The 20,702-nt window shown below is 46.2% G+C and overlaps 2 protein-coding genes across 20 annotated transcripts in view; both read left to right on the top strand.

The window, feature by feature from the left end:
- MICAL3 (microtubule associated monooxygenase, calponin and LIM domain containing 3) overlaps positions 1 to 19,718 on the top strand; it is a 250,936-nt gene extending 231,218 nt beyond the window's left edge. For 12 of the 19 annotated variants that reach the window (XM_043539936.1, XM_043539941.1, XM_043539954.1 and 9 more), the window contains 3 exons: positions 10,489 to 10,588; positions 11,987 to 12,060; positions 12,152 to 19,718. In XM_043539936.1, coding sequence (XP_043395871.1) covers positions 10,489 to 10,588; positions 11,987 to 12,060; positions 12,152 to 12,336 — 359 coding nt within the window. In that variant the 3' untranslated portion in view covers positions 12,337 to 19,718. Of the gene's footprint in view, positions 1 to 7,904; positions 7,971 to 10,488; positions 10,589 to 11,986; positions 12,061 to 12,151 lie in introns of all 19 variants that reach the window. The other 7 variants (XM_043539986.1, XM_043539943.1, XM_043539973.1 and 4 more) reach the window with 1 other exon arrangement.
- Positions 19,719 to 20,442: 724 nt separating this feature from the next.
- The window catches only part of BID (BH3 interacting domain death agonist), a 40,571-nt gene continuing 40,311 nt past the window's right edge, over positions 20,443 to 20,702 (top strand). Inside the window, exon 1 of the mRNA XM_043540086.1 lies at positions 20,443 to 20,458. The gene's annotated coding sequence lies outside the window, so the exon portion shown is untranslated. The remainder of the gene's footprint in view (positions 20,459 to 20,702) is intronic.

Raw genomic sequence — 20,702 nt, forward strand, 5'->3', positions numbered from 1 at the left:
ATAGATCGATCACTACCCGCTGATCCGGTGGGTAGTGTAGACATGGCCTAATAGATCACTGCAGGAGAGGGGACTCTGTGAGAAGAAGAGATGCTTCCGGTTGAAGATAGTAGCACATGGAGAAGAAAAGAGGCTAGAAAGGAGGGGATTATGATGCAGATGCAGTGGGATTAGGTCGCAGGGCTTTTGGCAAAGAATTTGGACACTAGAGAAGTATTGTGAGGTCTGGCATGGAGGTGTTTCTGGTGGTGAGGAGGAGTAGGGGGTCATTGGGAAAAATAAGAAGTCTATTATGAGGTGGTTACTGCAAAAAGTTGCAAGGGTGAGACATTGGTGGTTCTGGCACAAGACAGGAATTGGGAAAAGCAGTAAAGCAAGACTGTAAGTGGGCAAGGGGGCTGTGGAACCAGGGTGCAGGGGGGTCTGGCATGTGGGATGTAGGGAGAGACCTGGGAGAAATGACTAAGCCAGGGCCTGGGTTGGCAGAGGGAAACGGTGTTTATAAGAAGGAGTAAGGCAGGGAATACAGCTGGCTCTAACAGTGGAGCAGGTATTGGGAGAAGAGGAGGAGGGTTTTATAAATCTCACAGATCACAGTGCAGAGAAAACAGCACATATTATCCTTCGTGGCAGGAGTAGTGTATGCACCATACGACCCCTGGGATTAGTGTGTGCACTAAAGAAACACTTTCACCAGTGCTCTACTAGCAGGTGAACACCAGTGTTTTCACAATACTGCCAAGTTGATGTTTTTGAGAACATATTAAAAGCTCCAGAAAATATATATATAAAATAACATGTCATGGTTGTTGTCTACTGTAGAGCATCAAATCAGGAACTATCCAAAGCACAAGACCTGCTAGTAATGGGGGACTTGAACTACCTAGCCATCTGTTGGAAACACCCCATTTCCAATGAGTTCTTGGAGTGTTTGGGGAATGTATTGTATTTATTTCAGAAAGTGGAGGAAGTAACCAGGGGGACAGCTATTTGAGATTTGATTCTGACCAACAGGGAGAAATTGGTAGCAAATCTGAAGGTAGAAGGTAATTTGGGTGAAAGTGATCATGAAATGACAGATTTCATGATTCCCAGGAAAGGAAGGAGTGAGACCAGCAGAATAAGGACAATTGACTTAAAAAAACTGTGACAAACTCAGAGGAATGGTAGTTAAGGTTCCATGGGAAAAAAATCTAAGGGAAATAGTTAAGTGGAGCAGGCAGCTTCTTAAGGCGATGGTATTAAAAGTACAACTTCAAACTATCCCAGTGTGAAGGAAAGATAGGAAGCATTATAAATAAGAGGCCAATATGGCTCCATCAGGTGCTTTTTAATGACCTGAAAATCAAAAAGGAATCCTACAGAAAGTGGAAACATGGATGAATTGCTAAGGAGGAGTACAAAAGAATAGCACAAGCGTGTAGGAACAAAATCAGAAAGGCTAAGGTACAAGATGAGTTACACCTAATAAGGGACATAAAAGACAATAAGAAGAGGTTCTTGAAATACATTAGGAGCAGTAGAAAGATGAAGGAAAGTGTAGGTCCTCTCTTTAATGGCAAAGGAGAGCTAATATCTGATGACAGCAAGAAGGCTGAGATGTTTAATGTCTATTTTACCTCAGTCTTCATTAAAAAGGTTAATGGTGACCAGATACTCAACACAATTAATATGAACAACAAGGAGGAAGGAACACAAGCTAAAATAGGGGAAAAACAGGTTAAAGAATATTTAGATAAATTAGATCTATTTAAGTTGGCAGGATCTGATGAAATTCATCCTGTGGTACTTAAGGAACTAGGTGAAGCAATTTTGGAACCATTAGCAATTTTCTTTGAGAACTTCTGGAGGATGGGTGAAGTCCCAGAGGAATGGAGAAGGGTATACATGCTACCTATCTTTAAAAAGGGAACAAAGAGGACTCGGGGAATTGTAGACCAGTCAGCCTAACTTCAATACCTGGAAAGATACTGGAATAAATTATTAAACAATCAGTTTGTAAGCACCTAGAGGATAATAAGGTTATAAGGAATAGCCAGTATGGATTTGTCAGTTCTGAGTCTGGTACTATTCAATATTTACATTAAGGACTTGGTTAATGGAGTGGAGAGTATGTTTATTGAACTTGAAGATGACATCAAACTAGGAGTGGTTGCAAGCACTTTGGGGGGCAGGATTATAATTCAGAATGACTGTGACAAATTGGAGAATTGGTCAGAAATCAACAAGATGAAATTTAATAAAGACAAGTGCAAAGTACTTAGCATAGGAAGGGAAAATGAAGTGCACAACTACAAAATGGGGAATAACTGGGTAGGTGATAGTACTGCTGAAAAGGATCTGGGCGTTCTACTAGATCACAAATTAAACATGAATCAACAATGTGATACAGTTGCAAAAAGGCTAATATTGTTCTGGGGTGTATAACATGAATGTTGTATGTAAAACACAAGAGATAATTGTCCTGCTTTACTCGGCACTGGTGAGCCTCACCTGGAGTATTATGTCCAATTCTGGGTGCCACGCTTTAGGAAAGATGTGGACAAACTGGAGAGATTCCAGAGGAGAGCAACAAAAATGATAAAAGGTTTATTATACTTGATCTAAGAGGCAAGGTTAAAAAAATTGGCCATGTTTAATCTTGAGAAAAGAAGACTGAAGGATGACCTGCTAAGAGCAGGGGTCAACAACCTATGGCGAGGGCCGGCTCTACCATTTTTGCTGCCCCAAGCAGTGCACCGAATTGCCGCCACTGCGAGCGACTGAAGAGATAGAAGCTGCCGCCGAACTGCCGCCGCTGCAAGCGGTTGAAGATGGAAGCTGCCACCGATTTGTTGTCGCAGGCGGCTAAAGATTCATAGATACTAAGGTCAGAAAGGGACCATTATGATCATCTAGTCCGACCTCCTGCACAACGCAGGCCACAGAATCTCACCCACCCACTCCTGCGAAAAACCTCTCACCAATGTCTGAGCTACTGAAGTCCTCAAATCGTGGTTTAAAGACTTCAAGGAGCAGAGACTCCTCCAGCAAGTGACCCGTGCCCCATGCTATAGAGGAAGGTGAAAAACCCCCAGGGCCTCTTCCAATCTGCCCTGGAGGAAAATTCCTTCCCGACCCCAAATATGGCGATCAGCTAAACCCTGAGCATGTGGGCAAGATTCTCCAGCCAGATACCCAGGAAAGAATTTTCTGTAGTAACTCAGATCCCACCCCATCTAACATCCCATCACAGGCCATTGGGCCTATTTACCATGAATATTTAAAGATCAATTAAATACCAAAATCATGTTATCCCATCATACCATCTCCTCCATAAAGATAGAGGCTGCCACAGAATCGCCACCACTCCAGCAACGCCCTGCCGGCACACGGACTGCCGCCCCTTGCAGATTGTCGCCCCAAGCACCTGCTTGGAACGCTGGTGCCTGGAGCTGGCCCTGCCTATGGCACGGCCTATGGTGCCGATTTTTAATGGCATACGGCTGCCTGCCAGGTCCCAGCCGCCGGCCCCGCTCAGCCCGCTGCCAAACCCAGGCCAGCAGCTGGCTGAGGGGGGCCGGCGGCCGGGACCCCGGCAGGCAGCAGCGTGCCATTAAAAATCTGGCCCGCCCCGGCCTGCTCTTCTCCGTCCCCTTGCGGGAGCAGGGTGAAGAAGCTTGGTCCTGCTGGCTGCTGCTGCAGGGCAGGCAAGTTCCCCCCTCCCCTGCCTCTTCCCCCAGCATGCTGGGTTCCTGCCCCTCCTGCTCTCCCTCCCTGCCGCCGCCAATCAGCTGATGGCCCTCGCTGCTCCAGAGAAGAGGTAGGGATGGGGCTATGGGGAAGGGGGGTGGAATCAGGGCATATCCCCTCCATCCTCCTGCTGTGAACCACTCTGGGCAGGGGGCTGGGAGCACCCCCACGACCCTAGTCCACACACCCACGCTCTGCCCTGTCCCCTGCACCCCCCACACACCCCAGCCTCCTGCCCTCTGCACCCCCACCTTCTGCCCCCTGCATCCCCCCATGACCCGAGCCCTGACTCCAGCACCCCCCACACATACCCAGCCCCCCCACACCCGATGGCCTGACTCTTGCACCCCCCTCACAAACCCCCAGCCCCCTGCCCTGACTCTTGCACCCCCCACATTCCCACCCCCACCCTGAGCACCAAGCGGGAGCTCTTGCACACACACCCCACATTCCCACCTGCACCCCTCACACCAAATGGGAGCTGCCCAGGTAAGCACTCCACACCCAAACCTCCTGCCTCAGCCCTGAGCCCCCTCCCTTATTCTAGCTCCTGGCCAGACCCTGCACCCCAACCCCCAGCCTGCTCCTTCACCCCCAGCCCTGTGCTCAGTGCAGAGAGAGAGGAAGAGAATGGACTAGAACCAGGGATAAGGTAGGCACCCACTCTATGTGGGCAGGGCCGGGATCCCAGACCGGCAGCGGGCTGAGTGGGGCCAGCAACCAGGACCCTGGCTGGCAGGAGCCCGCAGACGGAACTCCAGACCAGCAGCGGGCTGGGTGGCAGTGGGCTGGGCCACTCAGCCCACTGCTGGTCTGGGGTCCCGGCCGCCAGCCCCGCTCAGCCCGCTGCCGGCCTGGGTGAACGGAACCCCAGGCTGAGCAGGCCAACAGCGTAAGACCAGCATTTTAATTTAATTTTAAATGAAGCTTCTTAAACATTTTGAAAACCTTGTTTACTTTACATACAACAATAGTTTAGTTATATAATATATAGACTTCTAGAGAGAGACTTTCTAAAAAACATTAAAATGTATTACTGGCGCACAAAATCTTAAATGAAAGTGAATAAATGAAGACTCGGCACACCACTTCTGAAAGGTTGCCGACCCCTGTGATAAGAGTCTTCAAATGTGTTAAGGGCTGTTATAAAGAGGACAGTGATTAGTTGCTCTCAGTGTCCACTGAAGTTAGAACAAGAAGCAGTGGGCTTAATCTGCAACAAGGGAGACTTAGGTTAGATATTGGCTTCCAATGGAGGTTGTGGAATCCCCGTCTTTGGAGGTTTTTCCCACCTGTCAGGGATGGTCTAGGTTTACTTGCTCCTGCCTTAGCGCAAGAGGCTGGACTTGATGACTTCTTAAGGTCTCTTCCAGCCCTACATTTTTATGATTCTATATTAAAACAATAGTACCTGTCTGGAGACCAATAAGCTGGGTTCTGTGATAGCTGTGACTTCAGATCATGGCACGTGCTGGAGTGTAACGGCTGATGTGATTAAAAAAAGGTAAGTTTTAAACTCAGAAAGGATTGCACTTTCCTCTGTCCCTTGCTATTTGGGGTGGTCAGCGTATAAACCTATGCGTATTTCATTTTTTAAAAAGTATTGCTGGTCACCTTCTAAAAACAAAGATTTTGGTTGTACAGAAGTTAGGAGATTGAGTTAAATTTCCCAAAACAACCTTATCTCTGCTCTGGTATATATGATCACGTAACTTGTATGCACTGACATGACACGCTACATGCTTTTATATGGCAGAATAGAAAATAATGCAATTAAACATAACTCTACAATGCATAATTCACGTTATGTACATTGTCTTACTGGCAGACCAGTATTAATAGTCATGTAATGGGCAAGAGTTACAGTTGTTACGGGGACCTGAAGCCTTCATAACTCGATTGTTCGCACATTTTGCTTGGGGAGAGGTTGAAGGGATTATAGGTATTTGCAAATAAGAGGTTAGGAGCAAGAAAAGAAAGTTCAACCAGAAGTGCAAGAAGAGCTTCCATGCTGTCGTTACAGAATAGTAGCAGCAATATAGTCTTCACTGTTGGATATGTTCTGAAGCGTTATGCAGCAGACCAGGGTTTATACCTACTCCTGGTACCTCACTCACTGGTGTTCCAGTATTAACTGCATTTACTAGCCTAACGGCCCTGCTTCCATGGACTACCAGTCAGACCACATAACGTGCTGGGCCTGCTCAATTCTTGTACGACAAATAAGAGCCTGTGTGGTCTGCAACTGCTATTTCTAGAACTACTTGTTGTTCTTAAAATGATTGTATAGTCAAATGTAAGTGACACGTAATCTTTCCAGCATCTGCGACTTTGAACATTTGTAACAGCACAGTTTGGTGCAGGTTTCTGAAAGTTCTGCTTGGACACTCTGCTCAGTGCTCTTAAACACACAAAAAAGTCTTTGTCCCCAAGGAGCTCACAGTCTAAAAGACAGATCAGCCAAGAAAACACTTATAGCAAGAGATGGAAGTGGTGATAATGGTATACTGATGTGGGTTATAGTTCATGTTCCTCACAGAAGAAGTGTTACACCCCCACAGACCCGCACCCCCACGGTAATAGAAATCTGTCACAGAAGCAGGGTTTCAATGAAGAGATGGGATGTTCAGACGGTGTACACTCAGCACACTACCTTTTACATACATTTCCAGAGTTTTATTTCCAAGCTAAATTTTCTATTAACAAGGCAAATCAGGAATTCCTCAGCCACCAAGTTTGAAATATTTCAACAAAGCTGGGGCGGAGTTTTCAGGCCACCAACGACAACAAAAATCTGAAAAAATATCTCAAAAGCTTGAAAACTTTGTTTCTCCCAGGAAAAACACTTCCGGGCTCAGACCAAGTCTAAAATAAATGAATTTAAAAAAAAAAAAAGTTCTACATGAACTGAAAAGAGGGTTTATGAATGGAAGTGACATGAGGCGCGAGCTGTAACTATCACATTCCCAACTGTGGAACCTCCCTTCCTACTCCCCCTGCAAAAGATTTGTCCTGTCTGAGAGAGCCGTGCTGCTCAAGCACAGGGTTTTGCAAGCTGATGTGCTTCCCCCGCCACTCCAGTGTGTCCTGTGTGTGCTGCGCTAGTTCTGTGATGGTCCCTTCTAACTCCTCTCCCTGTTCACCAATATTGTAGGTCTCTATAGTGAGAGCTGCCTCACTGTCATATATGCTGAGTTGCTTTGAATTCTGTGAGTTACGAATTCTCCTCGTCATATAATTGGTGTTGAGTTACGGCCTTTCCCTGACACAGGCATTCCTTCCTTTTTAACTACGCAGGTGTCTTAAGCCTCCAGCTTTGATATTCAGGCACTTCTTGGTGCATACTGTTAGAAATGTTGTTAATTATTGGTGGACATGTTGTTTCTTTAAAAGTGGGCTCAATTTCATATTGTGTCTCCTCCCTCCCCCCCCCTCACCCTCGGGGATGACTGTCTAGCTCAGAGGTTCTCAACCTTTTTCTTTCCGAGTCTTTTCCCTCTCCCCCCCGTGCCCCTCCCACATGCTATAAAACCTCCACAGCCCACCTGTGCCACAACAACTACTGGTTTTCTGTATATAAAAGCCAGGGCCAGTGTTAGGGGGTAGCAAGCAGAACAATTGCCTGGGGCCACAGGGGCCCCCATGAAGCTCCATTGTTCTGGCTTCAGCCTCGGGTAGCAGGGTTCAGGGCCCCAAGTTTCAGACCCGTGCAGGCAACGGAGACCTTCTAGACCTTATTTTAAAAGCTGACATTTATCAGCCGGAGATAATTATTCACCTGTCCTCACCAACTGTCCTGGTATCTCATACACTTAACATGGTGTTAGAGTGAAGCCTCTGCAACTGAAAACCCACAATGAACAGGAAAAACTCAAGAGTAATCTTCCTCCCAGTAACTGTACAGCTCAGTAACTGCTTCTCCCACTGCCTCAGTCTACTCCTGTCTGTTATCTGTGCTGATGAGGGACCGTACTCATCTGTAGACTGTTTCCCTCGTTTCTGCTTCTCCATTTCTTGTATTTTTTCTTTTCTTTTCTTCTTGTTGTTTCCTTTCTTTCTCACTCTTATGCTTTTTGTCCTCTGCTTGTCTTTTATTTCACCCCTTTCCTCTCCTTCCTCTCCTCCTTCCTCTTTCTCCTCTCCTCCCTCTTCCTCATTTGGTCTTATTGAAGTTGAGCCCAATGCCGGGACACCACGTCGTAGACCTCTCTCCTTCTGCCCTTGCTGTGCCCATGAAGGTAACGTAACCTCACGCAACCTCTATCCCCCTCCACCCCAGCTGGATTTTCATAGCAGCACTAATCAGCTGGTGACAAAAAAATATCTATATATCCAACCTCCAAATCCCTTCCTGTCTCCTACCCTCAGTCTCAGTAGCAACCTCTGTAACAAGCTTGTATGAGTGTGCAATTTTTAAAGGTACAGTATCCCTTTTTCTGTTTTTAACTGGGGAAGGGGTAGTCTCAAGGTCACCGGGACATTGATTTGCAGTGGCAGCAGCAGTATCATATGCTAAAGCTCCTGTTTTCATTTGGTGTATTTGATTTCTCTATTCTTCGTCATAGGTGTCTGGGAGACGGGGCGGGGGATGAGGGAAGAGAATCTCCTTCCGTAAACGACTGTTTAATTTGTATGGATGGATTAAAGGAATGCTGTGTCCTTACAAAGACCGGTTTGCAAAACTTCCCTGAGCTTTAAAAAACCAACCAACCTAAACCAGACTGGTCTTCCGTGATCCATGTCTTGCTGAGTGCATTCTTGAATTTGTCCCAGATGGAGTTTGTTATAGTAGAGTTTCCATTGCCAAGGCATGGGGTAGGGGGTGGAATGTGATCACAGCGTAACTTTGCTAACCACTTACTCTGCTTTCCATGGTGCTCTCACATCGATTGTCCGCCTTCCCTCCCCACCCCTCCTACATCCCTCTGCTCATTGGCTGTTAAAAACAAATACATAAATACATACAATCTATTTCATGGGTCAGTAGCCAGGTGTATTTGGCTGTTTCTTAGAGGCATTTATTTTACATCCTGGCACTGGAAAGAGTGGGGAGACTTCCCAGTGCTTTCATGGCTTCATTGCACTGGACATCTGCATGTCTAAGCTCCCCCCTCCCATGGTCACCTGGGCATATTGTGCAGAGAGGTTCAGAAAAGAATGCTTGGAACTGAGCAACAGACTGGTATAAAATCCAGAGAGCCAGAATCTGTTATGGGGGATCGGGGGGTAGTATCCCCTAAACATTTACTGTTTCTGTGTTTCAGTAGTAGGTATTTCTAAGCAGGAAAGCTGCTGCTTAGCAGGAGTTACTGGATCTCCCATTTGACCTCAGTGTAAGAGCTGGTTGGAGCTAGGTATGGAGGCAGGGCACTGATATGAATTTACTGGTCATTGGAGTGGCACATATTTCCAGCTTTCTCAGTATTTGGAATTTAAATAGAAAACCTTCTGTGTGGCCATTTCTGGCATCCATAAGACTGTGCTTAAAAGAAAGAGAAGCTGCTTTTAATATAGATGCTGAGTGTCCATAATGTATAACTAGGCAGAGATGTTAATTAATCTAGAAAGCCTTGTTAGTCTGTGGAGAGAGAGAAGATAACTTTCAGTCATGCAGCTGGTAGAGGCCTGCATTATAAATACCAACAGGTGCTCTGCTCAAATCTCTGCACCTTTGAGCTCACTTTGAAGGCCCCCTCTTGAAACAAACTCCATGCAGGCAGGCAGCTGCCCAATTATTTGAGTGGATCTTCCTGCAGGCAGAGGGATGGTTCTCCCTGCATGTAGCTCATTGCAGGATCAAGGGGCCCAAAATAGGAATTACCTTGGAAGAGCTTCTATGGTGTATTCTAGGGTCTGAGGCATATCTCAAATCACTATAGAAAGTTCTGGAGAACATAGTGTAGCAATTTAATCTGCACTACATTTGACACCATTGAAGCCTTGCCTGTGGATTATGAGAGAAGGAGGCAGGGTTGTTTCTTTTAAAATGAAATTTTAAAAGATTAGTTCTGAAGTGGGTTCTCACTCTCTCCCTTTTACGTTAGCAAGCGTAGCATGGGTTTCTGTGTGTATAGTTCTAATGCTGCTGAGCAAGTCTAGGAATAACATACTTGTAGGATGCAGTGAACTGCTGTTAATAGATGCACTAGGAGAAGACTCACCAAAGGGAGTGGAGATGTAGCAGGAAGGAACCACAGGAGAGGAGAAATCTTCAGCAGATGAGCCAGTGAAAAGGAAGGGTTTCAATAGAGGTAGGCAAGGGGCCACTCTTAGCCAGTAAAAGAACTGATTCAGTTGATGTGACTGAAGGACAGGAGGGTGTAACATAAGGGATACAGAGGGTTTGTGGGGGAGGTGGGAAAGGTTCCAGTCAGCATACATTAAAGGCGGTAACATGGAGGAGGTGCAAAAACATGGTTAAAGTTCAAGTTCGTTTAAGGAAGGCTAAATAGAAGTGAGCCACTAAATTATGGGTTTACCATAATGAGAAGAGGAGGGAGGAGCAATGGCAAAAAAGGATTCAGAATGCATTGATCCAAGGAGGAGAGAATCCTTTAGGAGGTGACACCTACAGTTCTGTGCCCTCCTCTTCCTGTGTGCTGCAGGCAAACTAAACGGACCCGGCTTGGGAGTGCTCTAGCAGCATCTTGCTCGGCTTTCTTTGCACATTTTGCCCCCATTTTTGTTCCTGGCTGTCGGGCTCATGGGGATGGCAGGGCATCATCCTGAAAACTTACAAAGTTTCTCTCTTGGCAGGCATGGGGAAGAAGGATGATCCAAAGCTGATGCAGGAGTGGTTCAAGCTGGTGCAGGAGAAGAACGCTTTGGTGCGCTACGAGTCTGAGCTGATGATATTGTGAGTGAGCAGAGGGCTTTCTGCATGGGGTAGCACGGCTTCAGAGATCAGAGTAGCAGCCGTGTTAGTCTGTATTCGCAAAAAGAAAAGGAGTACTCCGATGAAGTGAGCTGTAGCTCACGAAAGCTTATGCTCAAATAAATTTGTTAGTCTCTAAGGTGCCACTAGTACTCCTTTTCTTTTAGCTTCAGAGATGAGATTACTCACAGGTAGTACTGGCAGGGCCTCCCTCCAGCACTGTCTTGGCTGTGATGGTAAGAGGCCAGTAATAAGTGTTCAGATAGTGTTGTTGGATAGAATGCAGTTCCCAGCCAGTAAGTTAATAAAGGTACATTTTGGAAGAGTCTCTAGTGCAAAAAGAACTCGTGATGAGTGGAAGCACAAAAGGTTTGGATAAGTCCTAAGTGTGAATGTAACCAAAGGTTTGAGCCCTCCCACGGTCCTCCCAGGCGCGTTCCGTACAAAGCATTCCTTGCTTGCAGGCTCATCCCCAATCTTTCATCTGTAGTTTTAGTGGCAAGTGGTCTTTGGGGGATGATTGGGCAAACCGTTCTGTTGGTGCAAGGTCCTTTTTTGAATGCAGCCAAGCTGTCTGCATTCCTGTCCTTTCTTTAAATGGGTCCTGTAGTCCTCACTTCTCTGTCTCCAGTGGGACCCCATAGCCTTCCAACTGGGCACAAATGCTACAGCTCTTTTCCAGCTTAGGAACACCAGAGGCTTCCATAGTGCTTATGCCCCAAAATGCACTACATGCTACTGAAACAAGTTTCTGAGCAGGCAAGACTTGACTTTGGTGTTTCAAAAGCTCAGTGTGCTCTGGGATACTACTACCAGAGAAGCCCCAAAATGCTGCTCAGATTGGAATCTGAGGAGGCAATGCCCTCAGTCATCCATTACTTGGCAGGTAACTTTTTCTTCAGAGTGGGATGTAGCAGGAGGGAGACTTGCACAGAGGTAAAATGTGGCTTGAGCAACAACTGCAGATGCATCTGCTCCTTCACACTGTACCTGTCTTGGATTTTAAATCCAGCTGGTAACAGTGTGAATAAGATCAGTCTGAGAAAGCAGATGGGCTGGTTGCTGCCCAGCCATGTGAAAAAGGGAATCTGTCTCCACAATCTTCTTCTTTCTCTGTCTGCCCACTCCAGTGGAAGACTAGTGATGTGGAAGCATTAAGATTACATTTTAATCAGGAAAGAAACGGCTACACATCTCCAGTGTTGTTCCAAAAGGAGTCAGAACAGTGCTGAAGCAGGGGTCTGGGAAGGTAAATACAATAGAGTGGGAGGAGAGTAAACACCAGAATGTTTTAATTTGCTTCAGTGGCAATCTGTGTGGTGGCTCCTTGCCAGCACAGCATGCACCATCGGTTCATTCTTGCTTTGTTTCTCCTTTCAGTGCTCGAGAATTGGAGCTGGAAGACAGGCAGAGCCGGTTACAGCAGGAACTCCGGGAAAGGATGGCAGTGGAAGGTAAGGGTGAAGAGAAACGGCAATCCATGGAGTATGTTCATGTATCTCTTTCCGGTCCTAGATCCTTTGACACTTTTGACTTTTTCTCCAGATCACCTGAAAACAGATGAGGAGCTATCAGAAGAGAAGAGGATCCTGAATGAGATGCTAGAAGTCGTGGAGCAGAGAGACTCTCTGGTGGCCCTCCTTGAGGAGCAGCGGCTTCGAGAAAAAGAGGAGGACAAGGACCTGGAAGCTGTTATGCTGTCCAAGGGCTCTAGCTTGAACTGGTCCTGAGCTAACATACTCACCTCTGCTGGTCTGTGCTATCCAGCTGGCCTATGCTGAGTTTGCCAGAACTACCTGGATCGAGAGATCTTGAGGGGGAAACCTTGTTAAGGGTTCTGCAGCATGCAGGAATTCAGTTTGAAGCACCCAGAAGCCTTTTGATAATTGGATTTGGGTCTAGAGGCTTGGGTCCCGCACAACGTCTGCAAACCAAGCTGAAGACGATGGTCTGAGATTGCACAGTCTCTTTGGGTCCTATACAAGGGGCCATTCGCATTTTGTGATATGAGGGAAAGGGGTAGACTTTTTGTAGAGAGATTTATTACCTTTTAATGAGGAAAAACCCTTAACCAAACTGGATTTGCTGCAGTCTGATCTCTCTCCCTTTTTCACTATTAGCATTTTTTAATGAGAGGGAGAGAAGTGGCTACCCTCTCCTGAAAACCACAGCAGCCAGTAGCAGTCCTTGGGGGAGTTAACCAGCTAAAGGAGAGCTCCTGAAGCCCAGAGCAGCACCTTTGTTTTATTCTTCCTCCCCACCAAAGAAACAAACCTGAGGCGAGCATTATGCATGGGTGTGAAGGAACACTGGAAAGAGAAAACTTTGGTGTGTTTGTTTGAAACCTCTTCTGCCCGACCTGGCTTTTGCGGAGACAAGGGCCTCAGAGGACACTCTCTCTCTCTCTATCGTACTTTCTAGAGTTATGGTTATGAGAAGAAGAATAGAGAAAGAGTGTGGAGTTCTCCGCCACTTTGCTACATGCTGGACAGAGAGCTACTGCTGGTCTCGTGTCTTCATGGCCACTGTTCAAAGGCTAATAAGTTTATCTAGTTTGTTTTTTGTTGCGACCATTTTGACACTGGAAAATACTGACTTTGTGGGACAATGGTAAGTGTTTTGAGGGGCGGGGTCGTCAAACGGCATTCCCTGGCTTTTAAACCCAGAGAGGGAGCCACCTCTGGGTGAAACGTTGTTGAGACTCTTCAGTGTTTGTTTGGTTTTTTCCCTCTCTATTTCATTTTTGCACATCAGAAATGAAGCTTAAGACCTGCCTGGGCCCTCAGTCACCCTTTTATGTCAATTAACTTATTTTTTTAATACTTGAAAGAAGATTCATTTTTGTACCTTTTAAGAAACAAATGGACAAACGAGTGATAGGTGTGTGCCTGCTGCATCCCACGACCTCTGCTTCTACATCACAGGACTCTTGTTACTTGTGGCTATTTATTAGTATTGTTATTAATAATGTTATGTTACACTTCTTGGGTCTGGGAGGAGTGTGTGTTTTAACTCTAGGAGAGCAAGACACTACCGCAGATTGGTCCCTGCTTTGTATACAGGGCAGACTTCCTGGACTCACGTATGCATCCTGCCCTAGCCAAGTCCTTTTTATGATGATCTCCTGCACATCCATGGAGTTGTGAGAAACCAGTAGTGTTCATAGCAGATTTTCTCTCTGTATCCCAGATTCCCTCTCTCTGGACTAACAAACCTGTAATTTATTTAAATACCATTAATAGTTTGTAACAAGAAAAGCAAAACTGTGACCTAAAAATTCTCCCCCGCCAGTAGCTCTCCCTTCCACTCAGAGGGTGAACGCTGCCACTGTAAGAGCTGCCTAGAATGACTTCCAGCTTAGCAAATGAGGCACAATTCTTTCTGCATCTGCCAAAGCAGGCTCCTTTCTGCTCCGCTCCCAGAGCTGCTGCCTTTGATCCAGGAGGGTGCCCGTTGTACTCCTACTTGCAGTAGTGGGCAGGACATACACTGAGCAATCCAGCTACCATGCTGGGAAGGACTCTGCAGTCTGTCACCATTTGGCAGACTCCAGAAGTACACTACATCCTTAACCCATCCCACTGGGCATAGGGCGTGATGCCATCCCTCTTAACTTTGAATTTCCTAGCCACATTTGTTTTTTGCACATCCTTGGCATGATCCATTATTAGTGTGTTTTTCTCTGGGGTTTAACAGCGAAGGAAGATAGTTAAGCTTGCTTCCTCCGGTATCTGAGAGCGTGTGTCCCATTCCCAAACAAATCCATGCAGCACCATTGAGATTGTTAATGCTATAGCCTGGTGGTGGAGCAGATACACAATCAGTGGGGTCCTTCTCATTTAATCTTCTGCTGTGTCTGAAAGGGACTCTCCCTTCTGCTTTGAGGGGGACTCCTTGAGTTACTCGCTTCCTGTGTTCATAAAGGACATGGAACCTTGCTTTTTGGCCATCTGCTCTCTCCAGCAGAGTCCTCTGGATTCCTGTGAGAGTTTGGAGGAGCCCCATTCTGTTTTCTCGACTTTGCACCGCTGTTAGGGACCCATGCCATGCCCACTGTACTTCAAGCAGAGGAGGAACGGATAGGACACTCTCCAGAGACCATCTGCAAAGCTGTTTAGTTGGCTGTGGAAACATACTTTCTCCCACCCGACCCCAGCCCAGCTAGCAGGGGCTGAGCAAGCTGTCTCCTGTGCTTCCTGCCCTTCACATCCCAGGGAGTATGTGACCACAAATTAAACCCAAGGTCTAGCAAAGCAACGCAGAGAGCCAGCCACTATGTTACTTAATAGTGTTCGTGCTAGGTACCCAGAGCAAAGTTCCAGTGGAACGTCTGAACATAGACCTTCACCTGCCTGTGTAGTGAAGGGGCAAGCTGTAGCTGCAGAACCAGCAGGTGGAGTTTACACACACTGTTTCTGTGGGTTGCACCGCAAAAATGGTGACTCCTACCCAAAAAAACCCCCAAAATTTAGGGTGGCTCTTGCTGACTGTTTTCCTAAAACCAGCCTTGACCCATTTTAATAGCGCACACTGAGGAACACAGCTGGTTTCAGACTGGAGATCATTAAATACGCACTGCAAATGAAAAAAACAAAAAGCTACCCTGCCCTCCTCATTTATGCTGTATAAAAAGAGCCTCTTAACATAATATTTTTTAAATTGCTGGTTGCTTGTTATAGAAGAAATATGAGGTTCACACTTTTCGCTTTGTGCTGGGGGACTTGAATAATGATGTCACACAAGGCTCTAATCTGACAACAGCCCTCCCTGCCCCCAGCTAAAAGGGGGGTGGGGAGATGCTTGTTCTTAAACTCTGCAACCCTTCAGGTCTCACTGGCCTCAGAGGAGAAAGTGAGGACCTAATGCACATGTAAAAACAAGAAAAAAAAGAAAAACAATTTAAAACCAAAATTGAGGCCTGTTTTACCTCATAAAAACCTGTAAAGGGCACAATTTATATTTCCAATTCAGTTAAATTTTCAGAAAATCCATTACATAAGCACTAGTTTTTAATTAAAAATATTTATTTGTTAGAATGAAATATAGAGACTCTTGTCACATGAAACGGTCTGGGTGCATATTTTCAAACTGCCTTCTTCTGCAACTGCATCTGAGTAAGGTGTTCTACAGAGCTATCCCTTGGGTAGGGCGAATCAGGGCAACTGCTCTGAGCCCCACGCTTTGGGGGGCCCCGCAGGCCAGTACGATTGGCCAACACAGTCATGGAAGAGACGAATCCGTCACTTCCGCCTCGGGCCCCGCACCCTTCTAGGGACGGCCCTGGTGTTCTAACTCTTTGAGCTAGTAGAGTAGATAATAACACAACTGTGGCAATGTGCATTCAGTAATACGTGCTGCCTTGAATGTGAGGGAGACTAAAGGCCTTCAGCCTTGGAGTCTATTAGTACAAGTGCGTGCCCCCGTAGATGGTACTAACCAGACCATGGGCTGGTGAAAGCTGAGTTTGGAACCTAAGCTCCATGTCTATTCCTTAACTGGCTGAGACTGGGAACGTGCAGGAGGCAGGGTACTATGTCCCTGGGGAGGAAGGAGTCCTAGGCTTCAAACAGCTCGGATGTGGAGGGAGGACAACTCAGCCCTGGGCTAAAGGGACAGGTTCAACCTAATGTGAAGCCCTAACCCTTGCTGGGGAGAGGAAAGAATAAAAGAGGAAACTGGGGTGAGGGGGAGTCCCCAACCAAAAGAATTAGTTATTTTATTTTGGGGCAATACAAAACCGATTTCCAAACAAAAACCTCATCTCATGGGAACGAGAATATCTTTTAACATGGATTCCTTTTTAAGTAATTCACCAATGACTGTAAAAGCCACAGGGTCATGTCCTGGGCTTCAACCCCAGCTGCTGCCCCTGTGATAGGTGGCCTGAAGCTGCTCTTTAAAAAGAAACTCGCATTTCAGATGAAAAATGGATTTGGAAGAGGGGTTGGGGTTGATTGGAAAAGCAAACTGCATTGACTGGTTATAATTCCTTAGGGTATCTCTCCGCCTCAGGGGGGAGCATGCCTCCCAGCCTGGGTAAGCAGACACAGACTAGCTCTGCGTGAGCCAGCATGCTAAAAATAGCACTGTAGACATTGCAGCACAGGCTACCCACCCAAGTACAAGCCAGTCCAAGCCTGGTGGCTAGCCCCTGCTGCCACCCTTGCCGTAATGTCCACGCTGCTCTTTTTATTAGGATAGCTCAAGCAGAGCTAGCGTGTGTCTCTACCTGATCGGAGAGGCACCTTCCGAGCTGCAGTGTGGACATAACCTTAGTGCCTGATCCTGCAAACAACATACTACTGGGCATAGCACTGACCACTGTGGGGAGTCCCTTCAGGGGGACGCCACATGGTAGTAAGTACTATTCTTGATAAGTCTTTGCAGCGTCGGGCACTTAGATATTACAAAATGTTTCAAGCCAGCTTCTAGAATCCCTGTCACTTGTTCAGTTTCTCCAACACATGGGGAATATCTTTCTCAGTAGCACCTGCCCCTTTGATGCTGCATCTCCGCTGGGATCTCGTGATGACTCAGAGTAGGGCTGCATGAGTTTCACTGTTAGAAAGTGCCAAAGCTGGAAAGTTTCAGAATTGGGAAGTTCTAGAATATGATAACAAAAATACAAATCTGTATAAGACTTACCTTACACCTTGAAGCTTTCCTGTACTTTCCAATGGCAGTGCTGATCTCTTCAGCCCTATGTTAATTCATCCTGGCTTCTTGTTTGGTAAGTAATTGTTTTTCAGTTCTATTCGAGATATTTAACATTTATTTTTTACTCATTTACTCTTCTTCCCACTGAACTTAGGATCTTTCTTATTATACTCTAGTCTTCCGAGAACAGCTGCCACCTGAAGCAACGTGATTTCAGAGTTGCATGTCAGGAATGTGATCTCTGTTGGGAGCACAGTACCCAGTGTACAGCCCTGCCTGCTTTGGGCTGTAGCATGCAACGAGCTCCATGGCTTTTAATTTCCATTGTCTGAAAGTGAGCATTAAAAATAGACCTTGATGGCAGTATGCTTAGCCCCTGTGGTCAGTAACAAATGCTCCCTCCCGCCCCATTCTCATCCAGTAATCCAGCCCTCCCCAGACAGAGTCTAAATTACAACAATGCAGGAATAAATAGGGCCCTAATGTTTCACTAAGGAAAAATTCCTGATATCCTTTTCCTTTTTAATAATTTTTTGCTTGTTCATGACTGTATTGGTATAAGAAAAGTTGCTATGGTTAAGTAATTCTGATTTTATATGCATGGCTGATGCATTGTGCCCTGATTCCTTTGACTAGTCTTATAAAATGAAATTAAATAATCCCCATCTTTGAGAAATGGCTCCTTCTGCTACAGGTCTCTCTGCATTAGAGATGTTCCCCCAATCACTAGAAAGGTTAAACATTCATGAACTGCCCATGCAATAACAACTCTGAATCTCAGAGGTAGAATAGCAAGAGAGCTCAATACTGGCTTCATGCTTCCTAATGCACTTTGTGGGCTGAGCTGAAGAACAGCTGGGGCCGGCTCATGGACTGGCAATGTGTGCTGCCTGGAGTTAAGTTTCTCTGTGCCTGGGATGGGGTTCCCCTGAAAGTACTAGACAGAGTCAGACTCTCCTGTACCTAGAGTGGGAACTGACACCTCCACTCTAAGGGGCAAACTAAGATGAGGCCAGCACTTGTGCTCAGGGCTGGGATCAGGTTGAGTACAGGGATCGTCCTTTCAGAGGTGCAACTCAGGAGCCTGTCCTTGTACACTTGTGAATCGTGAGAGTCAATGCAATTTGGTGAGGCCCAAACCCACTGAAGAGCTGTGCTTCCCTACCTATCCCATGCCTGCTCTGGAGATCATTCCACCAGAGGAAAACCATGCAAAGGGAAAGACATGAATATCTTTCAGCTCTAACTTCCAAATACACTTTTGTCTTTTTAACTTAACCAAAACCCCATTTGTCCAATTGGGGCTGGAGAGTCGCTCTTCTTGTTGCAAACTCCATTGCTAAGCATATCAGGATAGGATTATAGAGCAACAGCAGGTTTTAAAACAGTCACATGAATCTGTTTTTCTCTCCATCTGTCTCCGCATTTCCTGTAAATATTTGTTTGTGTGTTGGCTGTACAAACACCAATGGATCCTTCGTTCACCCCGGCGGTCAAAAAATGAGATTTGCAGTGTCCAGGCCTCCATCAGAACACAGTGCTTGCACAGAGCTAGTTAGCATGTTTGTCTGCACTCTGTGGTGGATTTTAATATTTTTATACATCCTAATCAAGAACATTTTAGAGCATTTGAAAGGTCTAGATTGCATGATCTGGAGCAGCCGTTGGTTCCATTTTTTAACAGTTAATTCTAAAACATTCACCACCACCTCTTTGGTTAAAACTTTTAAAATGAATTTTTGATTAACTGTTTACATCGGCTGCTGATGGATAAGAAGCATTGCATAATTTAATCTCGTATGTAAAAATATGAAAAGCCACAACATGGCTCTCAGGAGTTGGAACTGTTACCATCTGCAATAAAAAGAAGTCTCTAAGTATACCATGAAACAGCCTGTATATAATTCATGGGAGAGATCACTTCCTCCTTGACTGATGCACGATAACAGAGATTAAATGCTTTCTGAATGTTCCTGCTTTTGGAGATGCTTAGAATGGTGCTATATAGGAAGTGGAGTTGAACAGACAAGGATGTCATGAAAGGTGTAGATGTGAAGGGGAAAATGCCATGCCATGCTATGATGGCACTGCAGTAATTTAAATAATCTCTCACTCTCTCTCTCTCTCTCTCTCTCTTTCTATATATATATAATGTATGTATATGTGTGTGTGTGTGAAGTCCAGTCCAATTGAAGGGATTTGCTTTGGCACCTATCCCTTGGGATATGAATGAACGCTGATATTCAGACTGTTCAAGGCTTTTATAGTTGGTGAGTGTGGAGTGTTAACAGGAAAGTGTGTATCCTACATGTATAAAACATCCAGCCTGTTTTCTTCAGTTTGGTTGTGTTTTGTTTTATTGTTTTTTATGCACACTTGCTTTGCTGGTGTTGAGATTTTAGCACCTCAGGTGGCCAACTGAACTAAAAAATAAAGTCATTCATTATTTTTTTTCTTTTTGTTGCTGGAGTTGCCATTTGTTTTACTTACTGTTTGTTTGCTTGTTTCCATGCTGGACTTCAAAAGGGGGAATAAAGGAGCATGAGAGGTTGATCCTGTTATTAAGGCGCAGGGCTGGGTTCTGTTCCTGTCTCTGCTATGGAGTTATCCTGTGACCATGAGCAAGTCACTTATCTTTGTGCCCCAGTTGAAGTATGTGACGTCTTTTGACCTGAGATACAACAAACAAGCCTGCTGTTCTGATAAAGCCAGAGGTGAAAGTAAGCCGGTACAGCTTCCCCGGCGGCAATTTAAAGGGCCCAGGGCTTCTTCTGCTGCGGGGAGCCCCAGGCCTTTTAAATCACTGCTGGAGCTCCGGCAGCAGGGCTTGAGCATTGCTTTAAAGGGCCTGGGGCTCCCCACAGCAGCCGGAGCCCCTGGCCCTTTAAATCACCACCAGAGCCCTGCTGCTGCTACCCTGGGGTTCCGGCAGCCAGGCTCGGGCAGCGATTTAAAGGGACCGGGGCTCCCCACTGCCAGAGCCCTGGGCCCTTTAAAGTGCTGTCCAAGCACCACTGCCAGAGCCCCGGGGTAGCGGCGGCAGGGCTCCTGCAGTGATTTAAAGGGCCCGGGGCTCCCCACAGCGGCCAGAGCCCCAGGCCCTTTAAATCTTGATTTAAAGGCCCCACCTCTTCTGGTTTAGGCCACGCCTCTTCTGGTTGAGGCCATGCCCCCACTCAGGACTCCGGCGCACTGGTAAGTCCTTTAAGTTACTTTCACCCCTGGATAAAGCCCAGCACAATGTCCATCCTTTCCCCGTCTCATACATGATTTCTCAGTTCTTCTCCAGGGGAGGAGCTGGCAATGGCGAAAGATGAAATAGCCTAGAGGGTGCTGGCAGGGTAGGAATATAGGAACCAAATGAATCATAGGAACTGGCACCAGGCCATAAATGTGGGAGAGGGGAGCTAATGTCCAAGTTGCAGAGGGGTGTTGTGCC

This window comes from Chelonia mydas, chromosome 1 (assembly GCF_015237465.2).
Source record: "Chelonia mydas isolate rCheMyd1 chromosome 1, rCheMyd1.pri.v2, whole genome shotgun sequence".
NCBI classification, from domain to species: domain Eukaryota; kingdom Metazoa; phylum Chordata; order Testudines; family Cheloniidae; genus Chelonia; species Chelonia mydas.